This window comes from Rhododendron vialii, chromosome 7a (genome assembly GCF_030253575.1).
Source record: "Rhododendron vialii isolate Sample 1 chromosome 7a, ASM3025357v1".
Classification (NCBI taxonomy): Eukaryota; Viridiplantae; Streptophyta; class Magnoliopsida; order Ericales; family Ericaceae; genus Rhododendron; species Rhododendron vialii.
The window spans coordinates 11865836-11888298 of NC_080563.1; the positions used below are offsets into that span (position 1 = coordinate 11865836).

The 22463-nt window shown below is 36.8% G+C and overlaps 1 protein-coding gene across 1 annotated transcript; it reads left to right on the forward strand.

Moving 5' to 3' along the window:
- Positions 1 to 13321: 13321 nt before the first annotated feature.
- Positions 13322 to 15911, forward strand: LOC131331885 (IRK-interacting protein). The gene is made up of 2 exons (XM_058365835.1): positions 13322 to 14063; positions 14170 to 15911. Exons 1-2 carry the CDS (start codon positions 13962 to 13964, stop codon positions 15499 to 15501), a joined length of 1434 nt encoding a protein of 477 aa, XP_058221818.1. The 5' UTR covers positions 13322 to 13961; the 3' UTR covers positions 15502 to 15911.
- The last annotated feature ends 6552 nt before the right edge of the window (positions 15912 to 22463 follow it).

Genomic DNA, 22463 nt, shown 5'->3' on the forward strand with positions numbered 1-22463 from the left:
TGTATTCAATTTTGTTTCCTCATGGTTTCGGGTCAAATTTTCATAGATTATTTATTCGTTCGTTAAGACGACAAGAATCGAAAATGTAAAAAATTGTGATTGAAATTCAAATTTTATTGAGTAAAGTCCAAAAAATGATTTTTTTGCCTATTCTCAGTGCGGCTTAAAGATATTTGGGATCCAAAGCGAAAATCCTAACATGAGGCCATATATCTCTGCATACACATCTATGGTCTAAATTTTACAAAATGTAAAGGAAAACTTAAGGGGTCGAGATTTCGAACCCAGCTTCTAAAACATCCAAAGAACCTAAACTGTCACACGACTAATAAGATATTACTCAAATACAATTGAAACTCCTTATATTTTTTTTGCTCGGCAAGAAACTCCTTATATTTAAAACTATAAACAATATTTTTTTAGGCCCGAAGCGTCTGCTTATTTTTTTTGTTATTAAAAAAATATTAAATTTTTATCCTAATTTTTTACTTTTCCGTTTTCCTCGTCGAGACGAACGAATACCTTAAAAAAAAATTTATGCGAAACTAACACATGGAAAAAAATAGTATGAAGACAAAAAAAAAAAAAAAAAAAGGAAGCCATTTGGTTAAGTACATAAACATTCCAAAACATTACCCCATTTTTATTTCTGGAGAAGTAGTTTGCGGCAACGATGGTTTCCCCTTCTTTTTTTTTCTTTTTCTCTGGGGTGAATTTTTATGTACTTAACCAAATGGCTTCCTTTGTCTTCTTTTTTTTTGTCTTCGTACTATTTTTTTGCATTTGTTATTTATGCGTAAATTTTTTTGTAAGGTATTAGTTTGTCTCGATAAGAAAAATCAGGAAAATAAAAAGTTAGAATCAAAACACAATATTTTTTTAATAACAAAAAAAATAATCAGAGCTAGCTTAAATGGGGAAGCCAAGGAAGACGTCGCTTCTGACTCCTAATTCTTAGGGCCTCAAAAAATACAGTTTATAGTTTTTTTTTTCTTTTTTTGCCATTCGTTAATTCTAATCTATTCGATCCTAAGGAATTTGAGAAGGGTGATGAGTGTTTATAGTTGTATATAATGAGTACCAATTGTCTTTGAGTAACATCTTATTAATCGTGCGGCAGTTTAGATTCTTTGGATGTTTTAGGAGCTGGGTTCGAAATTTCGGCCCCTTGAGTTTTTCTTAACATTTTGCAAATTTTAGTTCAAAGATGTGTATGTGGAGATAGATGACCCCATGTTAGGACTTCCATTTCAGGCCCCAAATATTTTTGAGCTGCACTGAGAATAGGCAAAAACACGTTTTTTTGGCTTTATTCAATAAAATTTGAGTTTCAATAATAATTTTTTACATTTTCGATTCTTCTCGTATGGAGGAACCAGTAAATAATTTATGAAAATTTCACCCGAAATCAACAAATGAGGAAAGAAAATGAATAAAGAAGCAAAAAATAATAGTACTGTAGAAGTAAAGAAAACGTGGGCTGGCATTTCGTATACCCAACCACAGTTTGGTTAGGGATAAAGCTAGTTGGCCCTCTAATAGATGAGCTGGCTTGTTTTTATTGGTTGAGGGAAACTTGATAATACACGGACCCTCCGTGTACAACTTATTCTCATTTTATTATTAAAAGGGTAAAATTATAAATTCACATCACAAGACGATAAAAGTCGGGACCGACCCAAAATATTTGAGGCACTAGGCCAAATCATCAAGTGGGGCATTAGTTTTTTCGCAAGTACAATATAATAAGAGATAATTTCTATATATAAAAACAACATGCTTTGGTTTAGTGGTTTAGGTGTTTCCATGTGTTCTCTTTGACACAAGTTCAAGACAGCAACAGATTTTCCACAAAGGCTATTTTTTGACAAATAAAAACTTAAAAAGAAGTGTTAGCTCGAGAATCGAACCCAATTTGTACAGGGAGGAAATCGAAATCTTGTTACGTGACTGCCCATGTGATCATCCTCCCAGTCAGGTTTGATGACATAGATTGTTCATTTCGCTTATGACGGGTATGAGAGTTTCAGTTTATTGACAATGTTCGATTTACATAATTTTTTACACACGAGGAAGCAGGAGAGAGTTGGTTTAGGAAAATTTCTAAATTCCTAGCGGGTGGGGTGGAGAAAAATCAAATCCCGATTGTGGCGAGAAATCTAATCCCGATTGTGGTAGGCTAAACAAAAACTCGTCTTGAGATCAGAATAAATTTATACAAGTATCGTTCAAATTTTCTTTTGGATTGTAGTATTAAAATGTGATCTGATCCAAACCGATGCCATTCCCCGTAGTTGGTGAGCGCAAGAGAATCTATGTCATGAACAAGGCTAACAAGTTTTTTGTTTTTTGTGTTTTGGTTTGATTTGGTGAGAAAGTAGAAGATTTCCTTTTTATTTATTTTTTTCTGGTCTGAATATCATCAAAGTTTCTTTGTTTTTTATATTATCAGAAAAGGAAGAATTATACTAGGAGTCTCTGCAAAATATAAACTTTGATCTGGTGGCCCAACTTTAGGGTCTCCTGTGAGTCCTGCCCAAGAAGTCCATACAGCCATGAACTTTCGCAATACCAAAATGTCTTTGGATTTTTCAGAAACTTTTTTCACTACAAATACAATTGTGGAAACGAATTGCATTTTTTTTTCTTTTCAAAAATAGTTTTCTAAGAGTGCATGTATAGGTTGTTTTGCATTAATCCATGTATAGGTTGTATTTATGGTCCTGGATCAAGTAAAATAAGTTTAACTGGACTTTACGTATGAATTGCAAAAATAAATCTTAGTCTCAAAATAAAACAATCACATTTGGGACCTATAAAATGAGAAAATGTTCATTGGTCAATCTTTTTTCCTTGGATTGTTTTAGTATCTCATAATCCGGCCCATTGGGTATTGTGTTCGCAAATTCTCTCCTCTATTTTTTCGATTGTCAAGGGTGTCTAAACCAGTTTACACACACCTCGCCATTTTCCTCCCCCGTCCGATCAAATACAAGTCATCCACGCCAAAACTAAGGGATCACAAGAGATTTCTCTCCGATGTCTTATACTAAGGAATTCACATCTCAGGCCTGCAGTCCCTTGAGCTACCCTTTGGGGATTGCAAATACTTTCTTAACTGGACATGTTGCAAGAAATAGACTTCCGGTTTACGGTGACAAGGCCTAATGTTTCAGCCCAATATCTCATCATGTTTCAACCCAGGATATGTGATTCCACATTTCCACTGTACTAAACGTGAGATTTCTCCGGCCAGAACTAGAAGTAATCGTCACTGAGATAATTGAGTGTTCACCTTTAGCTTTTTGTGTAGGTATTTTGGGCTTTTTGATTTTGTCCTTATTCATCGCCGGATCGATTAGGGTTTTTTTTGCGTTGGTTAGTTTTGCATTAAACTTATATGGTTTATTGATTTGTGTTGACGAGACAAATAGGAAAAGTTTCCTTGAATATTTCCAAAATATATATGAGAGAAAGCAAAAAAAAAAATACTATATTTTTTTCCTTGGACATTTCCAAAATTTATTGAAATAAAAAATCCACAAAAAGGTTTGGCGCAAAAATAACAAACGCGAAAAAAATTTAAATAAAACAAAATAAGAAGAAAAACACACACAAAAAGCTAAGAGGAACGGGTTACGTTTCTTTCGTTTTTTCAAATCAAATAGGCACGAGACCAGTATTACGACACCGACCAAAAATTAAAAATCAGGCAATTTTAGGTTCGAGTTCTTCCAGCCTTTTTCCCGAGAAGATTTAAGGTAGGAGTGCCATCCGCCTCTTTCAACAAAGCATTTTAACCCAACTTCTCTTTCACCAAAAAGGAAAACGAAAAAAACACACACGCACATACCCTGTGTGTACAAATTTGAGCCATTGATTTACACATCCCGGGGGAGTCAAATGAAGATAAAATGAAAGCTGTTAAGAGAAGGGACCATCGCCTGATTTCGTGCCTGAATTCGCTGGCACTGCCCTTTGTTTGGGCATCCCCGCCACCACTTGCATTGGACCAAAATCTCAACAAATAGATAAAAGTTGATGGTTTGGGGTGTCTAAATAAACTTATCCGTACTTTAACTAATTTCCTGTGCATGGTCCGGTCGAAAGCAAATCATCTACGCCGAACCATCCACGCTAAGACTAGAGGATTCAAACCAAATTACTTTTTTTGCGGTTTAATCTAAAAAATCAAGCTATGATTAATTGTGTAAGGAGCAAACAAACTAACCAACCCACCTTGGGGCTTACCAAAATCTCCATTGCTAGATTTGACACAGTGGTCAGCTGTTCAATTTTTTTCTGGACCACCTATACGGACCACGTCACATTTAATAACTTCACATGCATAAATAAACCCATAAACCCCTCTCTCTCCTCCTCTCACAGGGAATGAATCTGCATTTACTAACATTTAACTGGTTTTGTGCCAATGCGTTAGAGCGTTCCCGAATAATCATGACTCCATAAGGACCGCAATCCTATAAATGTCATTTTAGAGCGTTTCTGAATTAACGTTACTTTTTGACATTATCGCTTACCGCAATCAGGTCAAAATAATGAACGAAATGATCAAATTAGAATGGTCCCAGAAGGGCTATCAAGGTGGCAAACTTTAACGGTCCACTTTATAAAAAGCGATTAGATTGGATCTGTTGTTTCTATGATTAAACTTCTTGATCACTTTTACTACTCGCGGATAAGATCATCCCATGTAAATACTCCTATCAGTTTGGTTGGACAAGAATATCTCTGTCAACAAATTCCTTCATAGTAACTTTATTCACTCACAACTAGGGCGGTAAATGAGTTTTGTCGAGCTCGAGCTCGGCTTGTTTTACTAAACGAGCGAAAATTCAAGCTCGAGTTCGACCCAATTAACAAGCCAAGCCCTTATCGAGCCGAACTGAGTCATTTACTAAACGAGCCTCTTTAATCGAGCCGAGGCTTTGTCAGCAAACAAGCCAAAAACTTGAGCTCAAACTCGAACTCGGCTCGTTTAACGAGCCGAGCCGAGCTTGCAAGCTGCTCGGTTCGTTTATAGCCCTACTTACAAATTTTGAGAAAAGTTTTTTACTCTTTGAAAGGGGCTCAATAAGTTTCCAAGCTCGCGAGCCGCTCGATTCGTTTATAGTCCTACTTACAAGTTTTGAAAAAAGTTTTTCTCTCTTTGAACGAGGCTTAGGCCCCGTTCCGAAAACGGAAATAAGTACTTATTTTTTAAGAAGGTAATTTCAAGTTCAAAAATCATGTGTTTACGTAAATAATTTTCCTATCAATATGGATCTTGTTTGATAGATCTCATTGAGATTTTTTATACGGTGAAAAAAATTTTGAAATTTTTTTTTCATTTATATTATTTTTGAGTTTGAAAATGTGAAATAAGTACTTATTTTTTAAAAAGGTGTTCTGGACTTTCTTCAAAAATAAGTACTTATTTTGGAACTTCTCAAAGAAAAATAAAAAGGGTTGTTCCAGAAAACTCAAATAAGCAGCTTATTTCACATTTTCAAAATCAAAAATAACGTAAATGAAAAATAATTTTTCAATTTTTTTTGCACCGTATTAAAAATCTCAATTAGATCTATCAAATAAGATCCATATTGATAGGAAAATTATTTGCGTAAACACATGATTTTTGAGCTTAAAATTGCCTTAACCAAAAAATAAGTAATTACTTCTTATTTGGTGGAACAAGCCTTATTATTGAACAAAAAATAAGAACTTATTCAAGTTCTGGAACGGGGCCTTAATAAGTTTCCTTATCTATTTCTGTACACTCATTTTCACTCATTACATAAAATAAATAAAAAAAATTCTCAAAACCAAAATTGATCCAAAATTGAAGAAAACTGGGGACCCTAAAAACTGGACGGTAGCTGGTAGAGGCTGGTACGTCTGGATCTCGATCTCCTCTCCCAACTGCAGGGTTGGACGTTTTCACACCCACTGGACTGCAGGGTCGTCTTCTCCTTGTGTCCGAGAGGAATTGAATGCGGGTGGTTGGGGGGGAGTTATGTTTACGTGGGGAATTCAAGATAATGGCGTAAATGCTACTCTACTGCTACAATGACCTTCCCCTGCCCAGACAGACAGGGTTCATAAATTCTGAGAATGACACAGCTCTGCCTGATACGCTACACATGATTTGCCTTTTTTTTCTAGCTAGTAGACTTTCGAGTGAAAACACAAAAGCCTTTACACATTCACACATCTCTTCGAGGGGTCCGGCTATGATGCTCCCATCAAAAACCACTGGTTTTGGGAGTATGGTACTCCCATCAAATCTGAACCGTAGGATGTGATTCTTTTAATCCTGGTCATTCATCAAATCCCCTGAATGTAATTTTTCTCTCTCCTCTCATTCTCTCACCACCTCCTGTTCCAGTTGCATCACGACCGGGTAAAAGAAAAAAAAAAAGTTTCATCACAGGTAAAATTTTGAGCCCTAATTCACAGTCGCTGCTCTCTCCTCGCCTCCTCCTCTCGTCAATCGTCCTCCACCTCCACAGCCGAACGCCTCCACCTCCGCAGCTCTAAACGCCCCTATTTCTCTCCCCCCTGCTGATGTCCAGGTGTTGTGCTGCTGGCTGCTATGCTCCTAAGGCTGCCTTCTGTTCTGTTATGACTGTTGTTTGCTATTGAACTACTGCTGGCTGCTTTGTATAAGCTTTGGTTTAAGCTATGTATTCGATTATGTCTGGTACCCACGTCACTTTTGTACCAGATTGTTTTGTGTGTCATGAACAGATTGTTAAGCTCTTAAAAATCGAACTTACAAAAATCTGGGTGTGCTTATCATTTTCACTGCATTACTTACCATTTATACAGGGTGTGCTTACTAAAATCTGAAAATTCTTACCATTTCAATTTCAATAACCGTACTTACAAAAATCTGGGCGTGCTTCTCATTTTCAGAGCATTACTTACCATTTATACAAGATGTTCTTACTAAAATCTGAAAATTCTTACCATTTCAATTTCAATAACCGTACTTACAAAAATCTGGGCGTGCTTCTCATTTTCAGTGCATTACTTACCATTTTATACAGGGTGAGCTTACTATAATCTGGAAATTCTTACCATTTCAATTTCAATAACCGCACTTACAAAAATCTGGGCATGGTTCTTATTTTCAGAGCATTACTTACCATTTATACAGGGTGAGCTTACTAAAATCTGAAAATTCTTACCATTTTAATTTCAATAACCGTACTTACAAAAATCTGGGCATTATTTACCATTTATACAGGGTGCGCTTACTAAAATCTGTGGATTCTTACCAACTCAATAACTTACAGAAATCTGGACATTTTTCTCATTATCAAAGCAATACTTACCATATAGGCTGGGTATGCTTGCTAAAATCTGGGCATTGTTACTATTTAAATAATCGTACTCAGTGCCTTACGTAACTACAGATAAGTTCTTCTCCAGATCATTGCCTTAATTTTACTAAATTAAAATATTACAATAAACTTATTGTCCCTACTCAATGCCTTACTAAAAAATAAACGTTACATTTATCCTTCACAAATCTTGTCCGAAATCATCTTCCCATCCTCCAACGTTGCTGCCATGGAATTGAGCTTGCACACTCTCGAAATTTCTTGACCAGTTAGCAGTCTACAAAATTCAAGTTTGAAAATTAGTAAATGGACAAATAAATAATAGTCTATCAACTAACTAGATAATAAGAGGCTTACCAAATTAATGTCATAATTGGTGGTAGGTAAACAAGGCAATTGGCAAAACGTGATCAGTTTGTGTGGTAAAAATGGTTTAAGCATATAGTCATTTTTTCCTTATTTCGTGGTAAGTATTGCCAACCATGTAGTAAGTATTATCAATGAATATTAGTCCATCGTAAAAATTCAGTTTTTGTGGTATCTCTAGCCTTGTACTTTGGTAAGTAAGTTTTTATTCTATAGTAAGTATGGCATTAATGACGTGTAGGTATACATTTATGTACATCATCATTAATGTCATATTACCTACTACATTAAATTTTATTTGGATCTATTTTATTACTTTTATGATAAATGAAATAAAAGCATTTATATTAATAAAATTACTTTTAAAAAAGGATCAAATAAATGAGATATTTCAATTTACTGGTTCACTGGTGGTTACTCCTACATTAGCTAAGTGATCAATGTTAACCTCAAAGACTGTTACTCATTCATTTGCTAAGTGGTCAATGTTAACCATCAATAACCATTTTTGAAATTTGCTAATTGTGTAACTTGAAGGATTGAAATAGATAAGTCTGTCGTTGAGCAATTAAACAAATTAGTCACCTTACTTTAGCCAATTATATTAATTTTCACTAATCAGTATTAATCAACATTATTGTTAACTACCATATCTGCCAATTATAATCTTAATCGATTCAAATCGTTTGATCAATTGGTTGAACATATAACTAGATCAATCAATTACAAATAAATCAATATTCGTTGATTGATAGCTGCCAAGTATATTAGTATCAACATTATTAGTTGTTAGATTTGCAAAATATATCATATTGATCACTATAAACTATATTAATGAAATTGAATAGCCTAATTTCATTAAATACTACCATAAATTTAATTAAGAATCCTACAAAATTATTCAATAGCTATTAAACAAAATATATTTATTGTTCAATTTTGTTGTAACAATCAACTTGTAGCATTATTTTATAATATATATTCATTAAATTTGTAAGCTATCAAATTATTAAATAAATATATTGTTTTTTCCATAATATTTAAAACTAAGTTACTTAAATATATCTACAATAAATGACTATTTGAAAATTAATTAATTAAATACATTTATAATGTCCTTCGGAAATTATGAAAAATATTTTTTAAATTTATTTTAGATAATTCTTCTAATTGTATTTTTATAACCAATTAAAATTTTAAACTAGATTTATAAATGAACACATATTTTTAGATAATTCTTTTAATATATAAATCCCTAAAATCTCCAAATTTTTCCGCCAAAAAAAAACTTACTCCTTTTTTTTTTAACTTCATTGGTAACTTGGTACCTGTCCAACCGGTTGTAGTAAGTATGCCTGTTTGTATGGTAAGTTTTACCTTATAGAATGGTAAGTGTTCTCTTATCAATAATAAGTATTTCCTGTTTTTGTGGTAAGTTATCTTTCGTTTTTTTTGTCAAAACCACCTCATTTTTACCAAAACCACATTACTTTTAGTTTTTGGTTTTCATCCAACGGCTGTGATTTATCTATTTTCAATCCAAAGGCTATAATTCATTGGGAGTATGGTGCTCCCATACCACTTGGGAGCACCACAGAAGTTTTGCTCTTCGAGTGTTTGGGTCTTTATTAGAAATGGCTTTAATTTCACTGCAACATTGATTTGTCACGAAATTCGGACATCTACAGCCAAGATTTGCACAAATGGGCAAGTGGCTTTTAAGGATTTGAATTCCTCGAATTTATTACTCTCCCGTTCTAAAATGAGTAATCTTTTTTAAATTTTGTGTCATTTTAAAATGCTTATATCTTTTGATTTATAAAGTTTTATGTGATTTTAAAAACTTTTTTTAATAAAACTATTTAAAATCTATCAAACAAGATCCATATTGTATATTTTTTAGCATTCATATTAAAAGATATAAGCAATTGAAAATGACACGCTTTATAAAAAAATGTCACTCATTTTGGAACGGAGGAAGTACTGTACTACTGCCACACTTCGGGGATGTTTCTGGAACTAAAAAAATTATAGACTTTTATTTGTAGTTGAAAAGTTGTTATGTATTTTCAGTAGTAAAGTTTTTACTTGGTATGTGAGGAAAAAAGTTGTTGAATTGGTAAAAACTTTTTTGTTAGTGAAAACCAGTTGGCAAAATGCATTAAATTTTTAGTGTTTTTTTTGTTAACGGTAACGAGATGATTTTTTTTTTCTTCATTTTTTGTGGTTTTGTTAGTGAAAACGGGTCTTCGTGGTTCTAAGGCCCCGTTCCAGAACTTGAATAAGTTCTTATTTTTTGTTCAATAATAAGACTTGTTCCACAAAATAAGAAGTAAGTACTTATTTTTTGGTTAAGGCAACTTTAAGCTAAAAAATTGTGTTTACGCAAATAATTTTTCTATCAATATGGATCTTATTTGATAGATCTCATTGAGATTTTTAATACGGTGCAAAAAAATTTGAAAAATTATTTTTCATTTACGTTATTTTTGAGTTTGAAAATGTGAAATAAGCTGCTTATTTGAGTTTTCTGGATCAACCCTTCTTATTTTTCTTTGAGAAGTTCCAAAATAAATACTTATTTTTTAAGAAGGTTTCTGGAACGGAGCCTAATTAGCAAAACTACAACTGGCCACGAAATGTCCAACAGTTTTTCCACTAATAGGCAACGTTCGAGCTTTAGACCTGTTCGATGCACGTAAGTATTTAAACTTGCCTGATGCACATAGATTGCACACTGTAAATAAGAGGTCCACTTATTTCATATGATTCTCAACACATGGGTGTTTCGGACCTGCACACTTATGTCCGAGTCCGATGGTCCGTAGGCCGTAGAATTTTTTTCAACTTTGGCTTTTCCTGTAGAGTAAAATAAAGCAAATTTTAAAGAATGGAGGATGATACACACTCAACCTACCCTGCAACTGTCTGATCTTTCTTTTCTCTAGTTTGACTGTAGACGTGCAATACCATGCAACTGTCTGATTTTTTTTCTCTGTTTTGATTGTAGACGTGCAATCAAAAGATGTGTACTCCCTTCGTTCCCAGCTAAAGAGCTAAGCAACAACGAGATCCACCTTGATTCTTGCCGGTTGTGCTTGACAATCTCCCATAATACGGTAATACGCTCATTTGGAGATCTATTACTCTAGCTGTTTCAAGAGTCTCCGCTAGACTGAACCGCATCCAATAGACTCCCCGTTCCGCTCATCCCCTTCGTCAGCTGTTTGATCGGGACACTATAACCTAGATTCCTCAACTTGGAGGTGTGTAGGTGACAAGCAATTATATGGATACAATGCTTTACCGGTAGACGTTTCTCTAGCTATCACAAGAATTGTAGGGGAGTCGTCCTCGGAGGGACTTCCTAAACATGAACGGTGTATAGAAAATCAGGGGGCGTTTTCGCTAAGCTATAAGTTATGGTCTACTTTTTGCAGCTATTTGTAGTCAAGTTATTTCCACTAAACTAAAAGTTATAGAAAATGTGTTGGGTTAGTAGAAGAAAATGTGTTGAATGTTTTAGTTTAGTGAAAACAACTTAACTTTTAACAAAAAAAAAAACTTTAATTTTCTACTAACAACTTCACGGAAGTAAATAAATTGTAGAGCAAAAATGTTAGGGGAAACGGGGCCTCGCTCCTACAAAAGTACTACAGATATGCGAATGACAGGAAAAATGGATATGTACATACGACCAAAGGGAAAATTTGTTTTGTTCTGGTTTAAGGCTTCGGAAGTCTTGTAGTAACATACACATATTGGCAATTGCGCATGAAGATAATGACCTAATTTTTTGCTTCGGGTAGATTAATGTCAATTTTTATACAAGTATATGGGCTCCACACACAAACCGCATGGTAGGGGCGTGGTTGTATCATTTTTATTTATATACTGCAACTCTGTTTTTTTTTATTTATTCCAAACCATGGTTAGAACTTAGAAGAAGACGAGAAAAAACACTTCATAAAATGGGGGAAAATCCAAAATTTGGAACTACTGTATTATTGTGACTCACGTGGCATCCTATTTGTAAGAAGACAATAACATTTAATTGATTCAAAATAAAAATAAGAAAGAAGATTAAAAATCACTAAAATACAAAGACTGCTAATTTCAAAGATGGAAATTTCCTATCTCAGTTGATTTGAACCTCCTTAATGAATCACGTACACATTCGACCCCACAGAGATATCAGACATTTAATAACAATTGGAAGGTAGCAAGAGATAGTTACTTTTAATCTTACTCTGCGCCTGCGGGTCTCTTTCGAACATGGTGGTTGAATAATAGTAGCTGGCTTGAGATTTTTTAATGTCAAGTTCTCTATATGCATGAGAGTTTAAAAAGATACACCTTCGTTACTATATCCTTTATATTGGAGTATTTGAAATTTAAACGTAAGGGTTCCTTAGAATATAGCTATTTGTTACCTTCTTCTCGATTAAACATCCAACAATTTCGCAAGTGGAGTGGAGTGGAGTTGGTACAGAGGTACCTACGTTATACTCCCATGGGAAGCAGGGTTCGATTCCGTAAGCACCTATCCCCTCTTCAAGTTCTCTAGGATAGAGTAGATTAGGTTTAACGAATAATAAAAAAAAAAAAAAATTTACAATTCCACAATTTTTGAGAATATAATTACTCTATAATTTTTCTTTAAATGAGATTTTATAATTATTTGGTGCTTCACACATATTAGGATAGGAGATGCTCATCTCCCAGTAGAGCGATGCAGATCTGCGGCCAATCTGGCCGCTCATCTTGACAAATTGACGGCTCGAATCTTAATCGAGGAATGGAGTTTAGATTCGTATACGATTTGTATGCGCTCAGATTCAATCCAAACTGTCCGTGCTGAGGTGAACGACCGGATCGATCGCTCTATACCTACCACCATATATAAAATTTGAATCAATCTGTCATTGATATCTTCCATTATCGTCAGTATCGCAAACACTAAAGAGCATAGACGACAAAGAGAGAGATTAACGTAGATAGCTATCATTTGATAGTTATCCCTACTTGTGCTTAACATCAAAGAAAGCATCATCATATATAAGAAAATAAAAGAAAGGAGGCCGAGCACTTATTTGTTTTTTTATGCCTACTTGGTCAAATTCTTTGCATTTTTGCAGTACTTTTATTGATTGAAACTATTATGGCCCATTTGGCTCGAGGGATTTCATAAGAAAATAAAAAAAAAGGGTTATTATTTTTAGCCAAATCACTCATTTGGATTAAGTATTTTGGTAAGAAATTAAGAGAAAAAATTATAAATAAAAGTATTGATCGGCTCTTCCCCTTTCTCAACACCCAAAGGATGGTTAATGTTCTTTATTTGAGCTTCCGTCATATTTGTCATACTTCAATACTTATCTGACAACCACAATTCACAAATATATTATTGTCAAATAAATTGAAAAAATATAGATTACATCGTTAAGACAATTTATTCCATCATTATGACAGTCCCCTCCATCATTAGTGATTGAAATTTCTCACTAAATTTCTAGCCTTTGAATTCGATTTCGTAATTCTCTTATATTGATCATCATTATAGTATGTCGCATAAATGTTAATATTGCATCATAAGTTTAATATCATTGGTCTCACGTAACCAGCTTTATTAAATGTTCACGTCAACATATTATCATAACCGGCTTTAATATTTTTCCTAATATCATGACCAGCCTTAATAATACAACAAAAACTTACCAATAAAGAGAAATATTGCTAATAACAATTAAAGGAAAATACTTCCTTAATTTTATCCCATAAATTGCTTATTAAACAAGGACTGATTTAGTGTTAATTTATTGTCCTATTCCTTTTTTGATTTGAACAGGTTACTAAAAAACATAAAATTAAATAAACCAAGGGGTTTGGGCCGTTTGGCTAATAGATTGTGAGAAAGCAATAAGTGTTCTTCCATGAGATTATATGTTTCATTCCTACGAAAGTCAAATATTTTAAATCTTGAGACCACTAAAGATTATGCCTGATTGTTATCTATAGAGCTCCAAAATTAGTTGAGATGTGCGCAAATTGGTTCGGATATCCGATTATCCTAAGAAGAAAAAAAAGGTTACTTAAAATTGTGCACCAAAATTTTTTGACTCGAAAAACAAAAAGAAAAGGAAAGTGCACAAAATTTCCCCACCGCACAATTGGTAAATTCAAGACAAACATACATAAGCTGTACACAATTTTTAGAAACCGGACACGAAGGTGGAGATTCTGAACATGGCACCTTCCTCCTCCTCTCTCTCCTCTACCTCTTCTTCCTCCAAATCCTCTCTCTCTCCTCCCCCCCTCCTTCCTCACCACCCTCCCCACTTCACTCCCGTAAGTAAAACCCATCAACACTTACACAACCCCTTATTAATTCTGTGTATTCGTGCTTAAAATTTGGATTGTAATCAGTTTTCTGTTTCTGTGTTCATATTAACAGATACAGGAATGCGAAAGAGAAGAGAACGATGACGACGACCGCGACGAAGAAGAAGAAGAAATCGAACGACATACCAAGAGAGAGGTTGAAACCGAATCGAAGCACCACCCCACGCCGCTCCACCACCACCACTCCGAAAACCGAACCAAACAAACGGCGAGACGACGGCCGGAATCCGACGCGGGAGTCTCCTGCAACGAGTGCCTGCCGAGCAACCGCGACAAGTTCTCCGTGGTCCCCCTAGACAACAACGGCGTCAGCCCCAACGGCAGGTTCAAATCCATCCTGTTCTCCCTGACCAAGAAGAGCCCCAGGACGACGACGTCGTCGGCGTCGTCCGACGCGGCTTCGCCCGCGGTCGAGCACTGGAAGATTGCTCTGGCGGAGCTCTCGCACAAGCTGATCCACGCGACCAAGAAGCGAGACGACGCCGTCCTGGAAGCTTCCAGGCTCAAGCACTCCGTGGCCGAACTCGAGAAGAAACTCGACAAGCTCGAAGCCTACTGCCACGACTTAAAATCTGGGCTCGAAGTTTGCTCGAATCACATCCAGCCCCCCCGTCTTTCAACCAACTCTCACCCCAGTCCCAACAACAAATTGATCGAGCACTTCTTAGTCTGCGTCGCGGAATCTCGATCGTCCGTCCGTCTCCTGAGCCGTTCGTTAACTCTCCAGTTGCGCCACGCGGGCCCCAAGATCCACGACCGGCTCTCTCTCCTCCTCCAGCCCTACGAAATCAAGCTCTCTCTCTCCAAAAACCCCAGGGCCATCACCTTCTACCTCGAGGCCCTGCTGAACAGGGCCTTCTTCGACGACTTCGAGTCGATCGGGTTCTGCAAGTCCGCGGTGGCTCAAATCCTCAACCCGGTAGCCCGATCCGAGTCGAACTTCGCGTCGTTCTGCCGGCTGCGCGGGCTGACGTGGGAGGAGGTGCTGAGCAAGGGGACGAGGCACTTCAGCGAGGAGTTCAGCCGGTTCTGCGACCGGAAGATGAGCGAGGTCGTGGCGATGCTGGGGTGGAACCGGGCGTGGCCGGAGCCGCTCTTGCAGGCGTTCTTCGGCGCGTCGAAGGGCGTGTGGTCGGTTCATCTGCTGGCTAATTCGGTGCACCCGGGCCTGCCCGTGTTCAGGGTGGACAAGGGGGTCGGGTTCGACCCGGTTTACATGGAGGATATGGGCGGGGATAGGGCGAGGGGGTTGGTTCCGGGTGCGGTTCGGATCATGGTCACGCCTGGGTTTTTTGTCTATGGGAGTGTGGTCAAGTGCAAGGTGCTTTGCAGGTATCAGAATAACAATGGAAATATCAATGGTGGTGGTGAAAAGGAAGTTTAAACCAAGAGAAATTTTTGAGTACCGGTTGGGAACTATGTGACCGTGCCCAAGCTGCCCATCCGAACAGTTTAAAAGTGTGTTGGGCCGTTTGAATGCGCCGAGCGGACACCAGCTAGTACCCACCCTGCACTGAAAAATTTCTCTTAAACCAATGATTAGCTTTGTGGAGAAAAGGCTATTATGTGGTGGTGATTAGTGGGTTGAATTTTTTTTAGTTTTGTGATGTCTATAATGTGGTTTTAGTGGTGATATTTGTTGGTCGGTTGGGTATGTTTTTTGGATAATGGGATTCTTGAATTTTGGGAGAAAGTCAAAAGGCTTTGGCATTTTGCAGTTTAAAATTTTGTTTTGTCTATCCTAGATGGATCTTGCTTTATTGGATAATGCCATTTAGCAACCTTTTTACTCCATATACAATTGGAGCATTTTTTTTTTATGCAATTGTCAAAGCTAACAAGTTAGGACTACAGGATAACAATATGGATCCTGAATCATCGGATATGTGGTCCTGTTTATTTTTTTATTGTGCTGATTTTTTTTTTTTAAATTTTCTCTTGCTCCATTGGTTTTGTTTATTTTAAAACATTTTTTAATAAATCAAAGGTGAATTTTCTCCTAAAAAGTTTCTCTATAGTTTGAGGACTTTTTAGACAAGTTCTTTCTGCTAGGTGTACTTGTAATCAATATATGCAAGAGAATGACTTGTTTACAAATCTGTGTTTTTGTAGTTTTTAGCCCGTTTAGTCCATTTAATCTATTTCGACAATATGAGAAATACAGCCTCATTATCATTTGATGATAGTTGTGGTTAACCCAGATCTTGGAATTGGGTTTCTTTTTTCATTTCGAGATTGACACAACAACTGTAGAGGCTTATAATTTCATTTGTAGCTACCAGCCTACCACATCAATTTGGGCGGGTTGTTTTTTTATTGCAATATTTTAATTGTATAGCTGAGCCAAAAAAATAAATTTATTTTAATTGTATATACCATTTTCCTTGCTGTCTTTTGTTTCTTCTTGGTGATTCGATTCACAGATTGTCCCATGGAATCTTCTTGTGGAGATTGAACATGATGGTACTTCCTTCCTTGTGCCTGACCTTCGAAGTTCTACTTTTTAGTTGACATCGTTATTTTTTTGCCCAAAAAAGATGAAACTACGGAGTATTTTTTTGCTTTGTTGGTTTACTGCCGAAGTGCCATACCTTTTCTTGTGGTTAAGCCTTGTCCTCAGGAGAAATTTTTGGGTGTCGGATAGGTAGCACGTCACCTGGCCGATATGGTGTCCGAGCAACACATCCGGGCCGTCCAAAAGTGTATTGGATAACCCAGATTGAAACACTCTCTCCAAATCCAAGCCATCCAAAATCGAAATGGACGGTCTGTCTGAATGCGCCAAGAGGGCACCACGTGTTACTCGCTTAGCACTGAAAATCTTCTCGACTTCTCTGGGGTTTTGCTCTGATAAAAAGTAAAACCTTCTAGGGTCCAGCAGATTCTCTCTCGCCATGGTCCGTGGACATAGTCGAAGGGTAACATCATTTCATCCTTCATCCAACAGCCTATATATGGTTCTATAGTTCTACTCCCTTTCAGCTCATGGCTTCTTCATTGATTCTTGACATGAATTTGAATTGCTTGTCAAAGCATTTAATCTCACACGACACTCTCAAGGAGGTTAGCGAATCTCTAAGTCTCTCTACATCCGCAGTTTGGTTATCGCATGTGTGGGGGCTGAAACAACCTTTGACCCTTTTTCCCTTCTGATGAATGGTGGAGGAATGGAACGGTCAACTGAGGACTGTATACCTACAAACCGAAGGGGGGTGTACCTCTGGGAAGAAGCTCCGACGAAAAAGTCAGTAGATGGAAGAATAAAGAGAACGTATATCGCTTGAGAGAAGTGAGAGGTCGTGTATCCCATGTGTGTTTGTACCACGTGCGTTGTACCGCTCGAATGACGTCATATGTCAGAATTATTAAATGAACGGTCTTCCCTAGGGAAGCAAAGTTCACGTGCCTGTATTAGAGATGTCACTTCGGTTATCAATAGAAGCTTCTAGAAGATTCCTCGACATCCGCAGATAAGCACTACCTAAGAAGATATTTCCCCCCGAGCGATAACATTACTTTCGAACGAAAGCTTATCCTGCCGAACGACTAAAGGGCATGACGAGCGAACGATCAGTGTGAACGTAAGGAAACACAAACACGCTTGAGAAAGCCGTTGGGGTCGGCGTATGCTCGGCAAAGCAGTGGAGTACCTTCCCATGACATGCATTGACGTTACAGATGAACTGAGACAACTGGACTGAGACCAACCCCGTAGCTTTGAGTACAAAATGGTCCAAGGGATGACATGTCCAAAACGGGTGCTAGGTCTGTCCCCAACCTCTTTCACCCGTCTGAATTGCGACTATTTCGGCCCACTACAGAATGCATCAAGACTAGCATAGGAAAACAAATCATATCGATGCAAACAATATAAAAGCATACAAACTTGAACATAGATATGTTTGGATCCGTTCGATGTGTAAGAATCCTATATTTACCGTGTGGTACTCATGTCCGTCAGTAGAATCCAGATAAACTCGTATTCAGAATCTCTGTGCCGATCTATGTTTGTAACATTGTGATAAACAAGTAAAATTGGGGAAAATGTAGCCTAAAATCCAACAACATTCAAGATGTCATCTCGCCCTCTTCTTTTTTCTTTTTTCTTTTTTTTAATTTTTTATCGTTTACATTTTTTATTTATGTGAAATTATTGGATTACCAATTGAAGAGTGAAAATTTTTAACATCCACCACTTCAGATCACTCAGACTTTTTCAAATTTATTCCGCAACTGTATTTAATATCCTTTTCCCGGGTAAAGTCAAATAGTGATTTGGATGGAAAATGATCTTGGCACTCTAAAAATTGATGCAGACACTTCAAAATCAGTGTAACACCAAAGTCACTTTCTTTTATTTTTTGGAGTGTCTCCATCAACTTTTGGAGTACCAATATTATTTCCCATTTGGATTGTCACCCTCTTATTAGACAACTTGTATTGTTTACAAAAAAAAAAAAAAATGAAATAATTATCAAAATCTGACGAGCCCAACAACTTTCAGTTGGCATCCAGAAGTATGAGATCTTGGGCTGAAGGCCTTTGTCACGGTAAACCGGAGGGCTTTTTCTTGCAGCATGTCCAGTTAGGAGAGTATTTGCAGACACAATACCCAATAGAATTATAAAGACACTACAAATGGACTGCGAAACGCTAACAAAACCCTAATCAGTATGAACACTGCAAATGGACTAAAAAAACGCAAGACAAAACCCAAACCAACAGAGTCAAAACCCTAACTAAATCCTAATTAGTAGCAACAGACTTCAAAACGCTAACGAAACGTTAAGACGTAGAAATAGAGTACAAAACCCTAAACATACCAGTTCGTGACGACGAGGAAGATGATGTTGATCATGACGAAGGCAACAACGGCAGCAACGGGGACGACGACGACAGCAACGGGGACGAGGAGGAGGAGGAAGGCAATGACAATGGCGTGGAAGGCAACGACGACGCTAATCTGTTCTGTCTCTCCCGTTTCTCTCTTTATCGTTCTCTCTTTCCAAAGTGAATTTGAATTGAACCGGTTTTCCCTATTATATTTGAAGGGTATTTTTATCAGTAGGTGCGTGGACTCGTGGGCTTACAAAAATTCTATAATGGACCTATCACCAAATTTTACATTTTTTTTTGTCAATCGGAAGACCAAACCAATTCATTAATATCCGTCATACAGTATCTACAGAAAATCCAATTACAGAGCAAACCATACAACAACAACTGATAATCAACTAAAACAGGGGAACAAAAAACAACCATCGGTCCAAATCTGAGGCGACTCCGTCGAACGCCAAAGCGTAATTGAATACTCCAATATGGAGCCATTACATAAGCAAGAGTCATGCCTGCAAGAGCCACTATCTGCTTCACACCGAAAAATACATGGATCAACAAATTTGGAGCACGTATCTAGACGCCTCGAGATAAGGGAGCTCCATACCAAAGACAGCAGGAAACCTATGGAAATCAGCCAAACATGGGCCAAGCCTAGTCCGAGGCAGGAAGACGACTGGAACCACAACTGCGGAGCCTCCGCAAGCCACCCCTAGAAGCCGCCACCACCGAACTCCAGCCAAACCCCCAACCACCACTTACAAAAAAAAAAAAAAAAAAAGCACACAAAAAAATAGAATCGCCGCACACCACTAACCACACGCCACCTCCACCGCCAAACAGAACTAGACTAACCCAGCAAAACCCAGCAAAAAACGTAGATATACTGGATCCTGGATCGTCGTCGGCACACACGAGGACAAACACTTAGCCGTTAGTCACGAAACCGGAGACCCCCAGAAGTGGTTTCCGGCGGCAATAGGCCTCGCGTCACGCCACCCCTAGCCATTAAGCACAAAACCGGAATCCCCCATATGTGGATCCTGGCAGCTGAACGGTAGTGGTGAAGGGCGGAGACAGGAAGAGATGCACAGACAGGGTGCACGAGGAAAGGGAGGAAGGAGAGGGACGAGGAGGCCCGGGGGAGGAGTCGCCTCCCCCGCCCCCAGCGAAAGAAGCTGCTGCATAATCCTAACTGATGAAAAGTTGAGAGAGAATGTTGGCCCAGATCTTACAATGACTATGGGGTGTTTGGGAGATAATGGTGTAATCAATTCTGGCAGAACGTATTTTGGAATAACTTTTCAAAAATCACATTCGGATGGATTTTTTGGATTCTCTATCCAAATTACACACCAACACCATCCTTGAGCAAAATCTATTTTGCAAAAATCATCTATCACTTTTACGAGAAGTCTCATTACAATCCAATAAATCTATGATGTGCAACTCACCATTAGGAGTTTAACACATGATTGGCTCTCAAAGGCCCCTTATATGTCCTTAAAAGTTGATTTCTTTTTATTCTAACGAAAATGCTAACTATACTGAAAATGTACAGACGGCACGCGGGGCTTATTTTTGGATCCCAAATAAATAGTCCGAACCGTTCATTAATTAATTTTAAAATAATTTTTCGAATGGCTCTACAAAAAATCAGTTCAACTAGATATGTGTTAGTGAATGATCCAATCTTCCAAGTTTTATCCACAATTTATTAGGATCTTGAATTTTGAATAAAAAGTTGGAAGGTTGGATCAACAACTTAAACTCATCCAGTTCAGCAGATTTTTTGGAAAACCACTTGAAAAATTATTTTAAAATTAATGAACGGGTTCAGATCGACTATCATGTGAGACTCAAAAGTTTGCCCCACGTGTGGATGTACATTTTCGGTGCCAATGGTCTGGTTCCTATTCTAATGATAAAATCTACGTAGTACTCCGTGATACTGATGGATGGTTTTATTAGGTCACTGATTACGTCAATTAATTAGTGACCGTGGTAAGAGATACGTGCACAAATAGACGTTTTAACACTAAAAAATAGTAACATTAAAGACATGAAATTTTCAACACTGTATGTTGGAATAATCATCTGACCACGTTTAACAATAGAGAATTGGTAGTAGAATTCATATTCATGACATCCGGACCATAAAAGTGTTCATGAAAATAAATCGTGTAGTGAATCTGGACCAATCGATTTACTTTCATGAATATTTTCATAGTTCAAATGTCGTGAATCCTATGATTTTTGTTAACAATTGCTTACACATAATTGCACCCACACCCACATGCATTGGAGACAATTATAGTTCTCCTTTTTGGTCTAATAAGTCAAATGACTTGTTCAAATTTTTCTGCATTTGTTAGTTATGAGAAGAATTAAAAAATAAAAAATTACAACTAAAACTCAATTTTTTTTAAATAAAGAAGACAAAATTGGCTTATTTTTGTTTTTATTCAAAAAAATTTGAATTTCGATCGTAATTTTTTACTTTTTTAGATTCCTCTTGTCATGACGAAATAATAATTCATAAAAAATTGAAGAAAAACTAACAAATGCAAAAAAAATAAAAATTGAATAAGGACACAAAAATAAGCCATTTGGCTTATTAGGCCAAAATTGATTAGTCATCTTGGCAAAATAAACTAATTGGCTTATTTTTTTTTATTTTTATTCAAATTTTTGTCGCATTTGTTAGTTTTGCGTAAATTTTTATGGATTATTGGTTTGACTAGACGAGAGAAATCAAAAAAATAAAAAAATTATGGTCCAAACTTATTTTTTAATAAAGATGAAAAAAATTGACTTATTAAGAGAAAAAAATGCCGATTTGTCTCCTTTTTACTCCATGGAGACTTGCATCAGGCCTTCCGTCACTCCTGCCTTCCTTCCCATTATCTGGCATCAGAGTCCTTTTCGATTTCCTCATCTTTTTGATCGAGAAATTTTTTTAGGTGTTGGGTGGGTATCACGTCACCCTGCTTACATAGTGTTCGAGCAACACATTTGAGCCGTCCAAAAATGTATTGAACGGTCTGGATTGAACCACTTTCTTTCCTCTCACCCCAATACTCTTTCTCATTTTTCTCTCTCAAAATCCGAGCCATTCAAATCAAAAATGGACAACCCGAATTCACGGACATCATGTGATACCCGGCACCGAAAAACTTTTCCTTCAATCATTCACATGTCTAGTGCCATTACATAATAATTCAGTTGACCCTACCTAAGCATCTCTTTTATTAGTGCCATTACATAATTATTCAGTCGACACTCAGCAAAATTTCTATGGTGCTCCCTAGTGGTATAGGAGCATTATACTTTTAATAAATATTGATCATTAGGTTGAAAATAGGTAAATTACAGCCTTTAGATCAAAATTATCAACAAAAAATAGAGTGATTTTGTTAAAAACAATATGATTTTATGAATTTTTTACCAAAAAAATGTAGTATTACTTACCACATAAACAAGTTCTATATATCATTCACTTAGACAACA